This window comes from Lygodium microphyllum, chromosome 3 (assembly GCF_053477565.2).
Source record: "Lygodium microphyllum isolate KBCC chromosome 3, Lygodium_microphyllum_v1.1.10, whole genome shotgun sequence".
Taxonomy (NCBI): domain Eukaryota; kingdom Viridiplantae; phylum Streptophyta; class Polypodiopsida; order Schizaeales; family Lygodiaceae; genus Lygodium; species Lygodium microphyllum.
In genome coordinates, this window is record NC_141137.1 from 158,666,279 (window position 1) to 158,675,952 (window position 9,674).

General features: G+C 41.9%; 1 protein-coding gene across 2 annotated transcripts in view; it reads right to left on the reverse strand.

The window, feature by feature from the left end:
• Positions 1-3,901, reverse strand: part of LOC148039081 (Glyceraldehyde-3-phosphate dehydrogenase-like family protein) — a 150,851-nt gene extending 146,950 nt beyond the window's left edge. Inside the window, exon 1 of one of the 2 annotated variants that reach the window (XM_087674969.1) lies at positions 3,665-3,798. Coding sequence is in view for 1 of the 2 variants with exons in the window: in XM_087674968.1 (XP_087531094.1) it covers positions 3,665-3,775 (111 nt within the window). In the remaining variant the exon portion in view is untranslated. Of the gene's footprint in view, positions 1-3,664 lie in introns of both variants that reach the window. The other variant, XM_087674968.1, reaches the window with a different exon arrangement.
• Positions 3,902-9,674: the final 5,773 nt, after the last annotated feature.

A 9,674-nucleotide genomic window follows, 5' to 3' on the forward strand; every position in this document is an offset into this window, starting at 1 on the left:
GAATTGAGCCGATCCCATAAGGCTGCACGATCCATAGAAGTCCCATCTGCAGGATCCACCTTAGGCTGGGGAATAGGAACGGAAACAAGCTCCCAAAGATCGAAGGAGTCCAAGATACACTCCACCTTGCAGGACCATAGAGAAAAGTTGGAGCTATCCAACCGGTCCTCTTTGGGCAGCTGAGAAAGTATGGGTACCTGTACAGGGGATATCAAAGGCTGCATCTTCGGCCCACTGGAAGGGACTCGCCGAGATACATGAATAGAAGGGGGACGGGAAAGAGAAATAGACTCCGGACGACGGTCCTCGTGATAGAAATCACACCTCTGTTCAGATGAGTGTCGAGACAAAAGCTTGTCATCTAAGTCATCAAAGCCCGTAAATTGATGAGAAGACATCTTCCAATCTGCAAAACACCAAAGAAAACTTTGCCGATGCCGAATAATGACCAATAGTATGGTCACCGATCACCAAAACGCAGGCGGGGGAGGCCTACAGACACCTAGAGCTGCAAAACGCAAGGTTGTCTAATGAATAGCACCAAGACAGAAGCCTAGGAGTAGGTCGCCAGCAGGAGAAGAGCCGCCTGGGGATGGAACGACAGCCAGATCAGCAAAACGCAGACTGAAGGAATGTCGCCCAGCTGTAGGAGTGGCCGCCCTGACTGAAAACGCAAGCAAGAAGTGGTGGTTGATAACGTGGCAGCCTTTGGAGAGGGCGCCTGCAGCAAACGCAAGGATTTGTGACCTCCTGGAAGGGCCACCTTGACCGTTGGGGATGAGACCAGCAGCAAACGCAAAGATTTTGGGTGATCTCCTGCATAAATCTCAGCTCTGTGTACTCTCCTGCGGCTCTGATACCATGTGAGAGTGCGCTGCGGAAGAGGGAATACGAATACAGAGGAAGAGAGAGAGAGAGAATGCAAAAAATAAGGAAGAGGAATCTGCACTGACTGAAATGAATGCTGAATACAAACGAGAAGGCGGAAGGAGACTGATCAGTCCCTACACGCAGCCCACAGCGTCAGTGAGGGCACCAGATCAGGCTGATGATGATGGCAGCACCACCACGGGGGAGAAGTGTCGGAATCTGCAAGAAGACAAGTGATCAAGTGGGGAGGGGAGCTACCTATAAATAGACAAAAGGACAAACCCTAACCCTAACCCTAAAATGGGCGCAAACCCTAAAAATGCCCTAAAATGGGCGCCCCACATCAATGACTAAAAAAGTGGCCGGGCAGCTACTGGCTGCCCACTAAAAGAGGCCAAAAAGAAATACACATCCTAAGATAGCCAATCAAGAGTGACTAGCCTCCCCCATCATAACATATGACAGACATGTCAAAGCTCCTAATGTCCTCGTCTGACTCAGACTGAGGCTCACAAGCAGGAGATGACAAGAGAGATGACAAGGCATGACAAACATGACTGCTAACAGCAAAAGCTAGCAAGAATAGCATAGCAAACAAGGATAATAGAAGGTAGTGACAAAAGGGTAAACGACAAGTCGAAAGAGCAAATGGTGCAAGACAATACTAGTCTCACTTTTAAGGGTCAAAGCAATAGTTAAGCGTCACATGTCTATCAGGCATCATGTTTCAAGCACGTTGCACTAAGTCATTGGCACATGATAGAAGGCTCATCCAACAATACATCACCAAGTATGCTTGAGTACATCTACCATGTTTGAGAATCTAAGCTTCCGATGCTAAATACAAGGATTGATCAATCCGTGTATGCAACCTAAGGCGTCCGTGAGGACACCTGATCAGGCTGATGATGGATGGCAAGAATGGAAGATGAAGGAATGACCAAGATGCCGAAGTGTACTGAAACTTGAAAAGAAAAATAACCAATCAACTAAGTGGAGCAGCTATAATTTCTAAATAGCAAGAGATGCCCAAAATTGATCGACTATATAAAATCGGGGCCAAAAATGCTGGCTGACCTGCATTAAATGATGCAAGAAATAGTCGCCAAAAGAAAATCCTGATCACCTCATCCTATGTGGTGTGAACAAAAATCAAAAACCACTCAAAAAGAAATGCACTATGCTGAAAACACACCTAAACTTACTGAAAAAGAAATGCATGCTCTAGAAAGAGCTGCCTCCTCCATCAAAACACATGACAAACTGAATATGCTAATTGCATTAGGCTCATAGGGGATTTCTTCTCCATCTTAGGAGTGGTTATGGGGATTAACTACATAGGGGATTTCTTCTCCATCTTAGGAACGGTTATGGGAGGATTAACTACACGACCAAAGCCTCTTTGATTCTCATGCCATCGCATGAGGAGACCCCCCACCCGGGCTAGAGACCTCTTGCCCTAGGTGTCAGTCAACACTCTAGGTAGTTATTTTTGGCTTTGGGTGAAAGAGCCCCGAGAATTTCTTTGTATCTTGATCTTTACCTTTGGCCGCTCCAGATACTAAGGCAAGGGGGATGATGACTTCTTTTCCTATGGCCAATTCAAAAGACGTGTAACCCGTGGCGAAGTGGATGAAACTGTTATAGTGGAATTCCAACACATCAAGATACAAGGCCTAAAATTTTCGATCCACTTGGACGTAACTCCTGAGATAATCTTCAATGCCATGGTTGACTTGTTCTGTTTATCCATCTGTTTCAAGGTGGAAGGATGATGAGAATCTCAACTGTGTTTTCACGGTCTTGAAGAGTTCCTTCCACGTGCCACTCATGAATCTTCCATCTCTATCTGACACTATGGCTAAGGATAGGCCATGTAGTTGGAACACATGTGTGAAAAAAAGGCGAGCTACCTCTTTGGCATTTAATGGTGATTTGACAGGGATGAAGTAGGCTTGCTTGGAGAAATAGTCCACCACTACAAAAATGACGGTGTCTCCATGGAACCCCACGTATGAAGTGATACCTCACCTCAATGTGTTTCGTCTTCGCATGGAAAACCAGATTCTTGGCTAGCTGAATAGCACTCATAAAATTTGAATGCAACGTAGGGATAAAATCAATCCCAAGGTCATGAACCAAATGGTCCAACCATATGGTCTCCTTGTAAACCTCGATGTTTGCAACATACTCGGCCTTAGTGGTAGATAGAGCCATACACTTCTGGACCGTGAACATCCAAGAGATAGCACCTCTAGCATAGATGAATATATAGCCAGAAGTGGACTTTCTACTATATGCATGTCCTACATAATCGGAGTCTGTGTATCCCATAACTCATACGAGACGAAGTGAAAAGCAACTCTCAAACACCCCAGCTAGCTGAGACAAAGTGAAGATCACCTCTCATCATCCCTTTTTCATTTTCCTTTCCATCTCTTTTTCATTTTTATTTTGGACAGAAAGATAAATGTAACAAACTCGAACAGACTGCAATATCGAATGTAAGACCATAAACAAGAATCATAAACGTGGCCCCTTTGAAGTGGAGCGAGGGAGGAGCCTCTGAAATTGAGCATGGAAGGAGAGAGGGTGAGGCACCCGCTCGAAAAAAACTTTCAATATCTAAATTGTAATGAGGAATGACAAATAGGCCTTCAGGCCAACATCAAAGATCATGCAGAATACATGACACAAATCAGATAGGTCTACATGTAACATACACATCTCTCTCTCTCTCTCTCTCTCAAGCTACCAGCTCGTTACATACTAGTCACTAGGAGCGGACACCTACCCAGCCTGAATGGAGCGTTCGTGTCGCCAATATGTGAGCAATGACCTGTTGACCTACCCCTCCACAGCCAAGTAGAACGATTGGTATCCGCTTCAGTACAGGATTAGTCATCCTTAGCCTTCCGAGTACGAGAACCCCCAGGTAGCCTTAGGCTTGCACGTTGAGATGCTATAACAAGCCTCATTATTATTTCCCGCCTTCTCGTCTCTTATCTGTATTTTCTATGTATGCACTTTGGTTGTGGGCCGCGGGTTTGTATTTTATATCTAATCTTCTATCTATACACTTTGGTTGTGGCTTTGGTAATGACCACAATATAAAGATTTGTGCTGATCCCATGTGGTAAGTACACAATGAAATCCCATAATTTTTAAGAGATTTTGAAACGCAAGTTGAAAAGAAAATTTCCTATGTGGACTCTTTACATGTGGCTTCATTAATTTAGGTAACATATAATGTCTCTTGGGTGAACTCTCTACGTGTGGCTTCATTAAAGCAAGTCTAAAAATAAGTATCCTAACCCCAACTTTACATGACTTTGTAGTTTACATGTGGTAATCAAAGAAAGTATCATGACCGTATCTTTACATGATTTTGTAGTTTACATGTGGTTTCATCAAAGGTCTCATAAGAATGCATCCTTGCCCGAAAATGTTATTTATTTTTGTGTATTTTTCATTTGTTTGTTTGCCACATGATAGTAACTTGTTATGCATGGGCCCCTATGAAGCACTAGTCACATTATGCCTAGATAGATGGTAAGAAACTAATGTATTTTGTGTAATGGTGAGTAGATTATTAAACAAAGTTATGTGGAATAATCATTTTGGGTAGATTGCATTTTAATATGCAATTAATAATTATTTATGGACACTTCATTAGCATAGATTGTTGTGTTTTTTGGCACTTTAGCACGAGATTATTGTGTGTATACATGTGTAATTTACTTATTTGGTTGTAACATTTATGCAAGGCCTAAATGACTAGATTGTTACTTTTATAAATCTTTAAATAGGTTTATTAGATATGAGTTGGAAATTATTAGGCCAAAAGCATGGCATTCAAGGAAAGAAAGCTAGAAACACAAAAGGATGTTCTTTTCAATGTATCTTGAGCACAAAAATATAATACAAGGTCCATAAATACATATTTGTGAGAGATGCTTACCCATGCATGGAAGAACGTTGTACCCAAGGATTGTATTGTGTAGTTTTCTTCTATTTCTTTCCCTTGCAATTTATGGGCATTTCTTCAAATTTCTTATGATTAATTTTATAGCATAGTAAAGGGCCTACAAGACCACAAGGTCTAAAACAAAATCACTCTTAAAAGTAGTATTATAGATAATGATAGTTTCGAGCCACAAAGGGCGAGAGACACATCAACCATCATTGATCTACTTCCAAAGACCACATTCGTTTGTTGGGCTTGGAAAGGAGTGTCATGACTTTGGGATGGTGGAGGATACAAGGTGTGAGGGTGGCAAACTCGAATGACATGACTGCTTCCATACCAAATGCGAGCTGAAAGGGTGTGTGGCTCGTTGTCATTTTGCATGTCTTGTAGTATGCCCATAAGCAGCCAAGCAAAGCCTCATCCCAATGTTGGGGATGTGAGTGGCGTGTGCGAAGGAGGAGGTAACACAATATTCCGTTGGTGCTTTTTGCTTGGTTGTTGGCATGTGGGTACTAGGCACAAGATTGCAAATGGAAAATCTTGTAATGAGACTAAGAAGATATTTGTGATAAGAGCATTATTAAAGTGTGCGCCACGATTTGTCATCATATTGAGGGAGCAACCATAGTGAGAGAACACGTGGGAGTAGAGGAAGGTTACAATTGTAGAAGTGGTAGCATGTTTAGAGGAAATGGTTTTGGCCCAATTGATAGCATAGTGAATGGTGATTAAGATGTACTTATTACCCTTCTTAACAGATGAGATTGGCTGACGAAATCCAACCCCCACTTAGCAAATGGACACCACCTAGTGGTGACATGTTTAGAAGAAATGCCTTTAGCGCCCACTTGGTAGTCGATGGTGACTAAGATGTACTTGTTACCCTTCTTGGTAGTTGATGAGATTGGCCTGACGAAATCCAAGCCCCACTTAGAAAATGGTGACCACCTAGTGGAGACATGAAGTGGTAAGTACTTACTCCTCGTAGGCTTGGGTCCATATCTTTAATGAGCGTCACAACTTTCGACATATTTCTTGGAATCTTTGAATAAACGATGCCACCAAGAACTAGATTGTAAGATTTTAAAAGCATTATCATGAGCTAAGTTGTGGTTACCTCTAGGATCAAAATGAGTGGATGACACAAGATCTTCAACTTCATGAGTGTGCACACATATTTGAAGAACCATGTCTGCACCTCGACAATAAAGTTGTCCGCCACACAATTGATATGGGCGGCTCTTGAGTAGAATATGATACTTGTCCCTTGTGTATGCTTGGTGCAAAAACGAACCATGTGCCAATAAATTTGTGATATCCTCATGCCAAGCCAATACTACATCCACTTGGAAAAATGAGCAAGTAAGTTTGAAGAGATTGCTATGTGGAAAATCTAGGTCAAGACCTTTGGACAATGGTGCTTCTTCACTGATGATGCAACTCCTAAAAGATAATGTCAAATGTTCATACATGCGTAAACAATAGCCAATGCTTCCCACTCAATTGTGGAGCAATTGCATTCAGCCTTGTTGAGCAAATGACTAGTATAGTAGATAGGGCGATTGATGTTGTCTAAGGAATCGAGTTGTGTGAAGACAGCTCCTATTGCTAGAAGGCTTGCATCTCTGTGGACCTAGAAGGTCTTGGTCCAATTAGGGGTGATTAAGATGGGTGCTTGAGTAAGGCATTGTCTGAGATACTTGAAGGCTTCATCAGCCTTAGAAGACCACTTGAATGAGTACAAAGGACTAAGGAGTTGAGAAAGAGGGATGGACAATGTGTGCATATAGGTTAATGAATCGATGGATGATATCTAGTGTGTCCTAGAAATGAGTGGACTACCTTAGTTGATGTTGGGATAGGAATTTTTTATATGGTCATTATTTAATCTAGATCTCATCTAGATTAGGGGTAAGGACATTAGCTAAAACAATGTGGCCAAGCAATGCTCCCTTGGTTACAAGAAAATAACACTTACCTCGATTGAGTCTTAGTCCCATTTCTCTACATCACCCAAATACTTTTTCAAGTTGCTAAAGATTTAACTCCAAGGTTTCAAGCAGCGTCATTCCCCATAACTAAGAAAATAGAAAAATCATTGAAAAGTATTTGAAGGAAATCATTAAGGAATGGTTGGAATATTATATCTTGTTGGAATGTATTGGGCATTGTTTTTTAGCCCAAAAGCAAGCTTGTTTTATATTGGAATGTTCCCCGTTGTGTGACAAAGGCAATCTTTGCTTAGTTGTCTGGATGTATATCTACATAGTTGTAGCCTGTTAAAGCCATCCACGAAATTGTAGAGAGCATGCCTAGCCACATCTTCTAATACTATATCAATGTAAGGTAAGGGCGAACCATCATTGATTATGGCCTTGTTTAATTCTTGGAAGTCAACACAAATTTGGATTTTTGCATTCTTTTTAGGAGCAATTACAATAGATGCAAGCCATTTGAGCTCTCTATGGGAGTGATAATTTTTTCATTTAGCATTTTATCCACTTCTTGCTTGATGTCTAATGCATATTTAGGGTTAAGCTTATATGCACGATCTTATACGAGATGAACACCATTGTGGAGTGGGATACAATTTTGGCCATATTGAGGATGAATGTCTGGAAGATCCTTGTAGCTCCATGCAAAAACATCAAAGGAGTGGAAAAAAGAGGTTACCTTTTCAAAATGAGAAGGAAATTTCCATAGCCATACTGCTAGCAAGATGGCTTTGGGACTTCTAGGCTACCAATGTTGTATTTTTGCAACATGTCTTGAAATCATTCTAGCTCCAACAGTTGATCTTCTTATGTTGCCTTTATGAGAACCATTGGATCATGGATAGGGGTATCATGAATCTTTCATGTTGCAATAGTGTCACTTAGCCAAGATGCTGGTAACTTACCATATTCAGTATGCATGTTTGCAATTATGGGTTATTCGAAAGAAGGTGCGGTCAGTATACTAGTGCTCCTAATGATGTGATATTGAGAAGGTGGTTTTAGTTGCTTGACATGTTTTAGGCAAAGGATAGTGTCCTTTGCCTCAATGGAGATCAAAGTGAAGAGTGTCTAGTTTCCAAGGATCAATTTACTTGAAGTGCAACAAATTTTTGAATTGGCATCCCATAGATTTCTCTAGGTAGAGGTTTTATGAATCCATGCACTCTATATTTTCTATGACAATGCTATCCTTTAAGTGATTATTTACCTTCTATGAGGAGTTTTCTACATTTATGGCATTGAGCTCTAGGTTTTTATAAACATCCTTAGAAGTTGAATGGGGTGTTACAACTGGGGAATTGTCAAAGTTTTGCAATGGTTTCTCTTTTTCACTTGGTGGAGTGGCAAGGGAAACCTCACTTATCAGCACCGTATTTCATGAAAATTCCCATAGCCAATCTAAGAGTGCAGAGTCACCTAAGGATTAAGGGCTCATTGGTGGTTGAGTGGTATGGCAGCTTCCACAATAGGTACCATGATAAGAATAAGAGTCTGGACCTTTCTCTAATTACAGTGGTGTTAGCCCCTTGGCATGTTTAATCCATAGCTCATCCATGTCCCAATCTTTGCACAGCCTAGCTATGCGCATGACCATGGTGGGTGGCCAATAAAGTAGCTGGTATGATTCTTCCATGGCTGGAATGTCTACTACAGGGAAGGACATTCTTGGGGAAGAGAGAGATGAAGCCACTTACTATTACAAATCTCCTGGAGTAAAGCTTCACTTGGCTGATCATCAAGGGCCTTGGCCATACTTGTTGGGGATGGATGACATAACTGCTCTTGAGTTTGCTCAAAAGCCTCTTCCATAGCATTGTGGCCTTCCTACTATTTTGGCACCTAAAGGGTGGACTTCCTTGCAAAAGATAATGGGTATTTTTATTTTTCTACAAATTCATTTACCGATTTAGAGTTCGCTAGGGGTACCTTATCAAGTTTTCTTGGTGGAAATTGTGGATTTTTTAAGGAGGAAGAGGAGGGAGCACATGGCGAGATTTCTACATGATCGGAAGAATTTTTAAGGGCCTCTGCTTATGCTTGTGCTCGTGTGAGAATAGCCACCAAGGGAGCTAGTGTGCTAGTGGTAGGGTCAGTGATATCAATCAAGTTCGAGGTTTAAGGTGCTTGTATATTTTTGGTTTTGGGATAGTCTTGAGTATAGCAATCATGAGAACTTGGGCAAAACTAGCATGGATATGTTTCTTTTGGGAGGATGCATCTACTTTGATAATATGTATTCTCTACACCTATTGCATAAATATGGGGTAGTCAAGGGGATTGTGGGGGGCCTTAGGTCTTGGGGGTGCAAGTGGACTTACTTGGGGTAGTGGTTTGAGTCCCTTAAGGTAGTAACATTCATGATCTTCATGACCCATCTTGGGACAATGCATGCAGAATTTATGTTGAGGGCACTCACTTGGCACGTATCCTTGTTGTTGACAATGGGTACACCAAGGAGGAGCAGTTGTTATGCCAGAAGTAGCTACACTCTTGAGTTCCTCAATCTCTTTCCTCAAAATCTCAATCACATGTTGCTCCTTTGTTTGTGTTTTCTCCATTTTCAAGGAGGCGTGGAAGACGAGGCGCGCGGAGAGGGAAGAGGTGGAGAGGGAGAGCACTGCGCGGGTGCACAGGAGGTGAGGGCGTGGAGGGAGAGGAGGACGGTGAGGAGCGAGGGAGGGAGGAGAGGGGCTGCGCGAGAGGAGGGCGCAGAGGGAGACGCCACAGGACGTGCGACATGTAAGTGGTTTTTTGTTTTTTGTTTTTTTTTTTCTTTTTCATTTGTTTTTTCGTGTTTTGTTTTTGTTTTCTTTGTTTTCATTTTTTTTGGGTGTTTT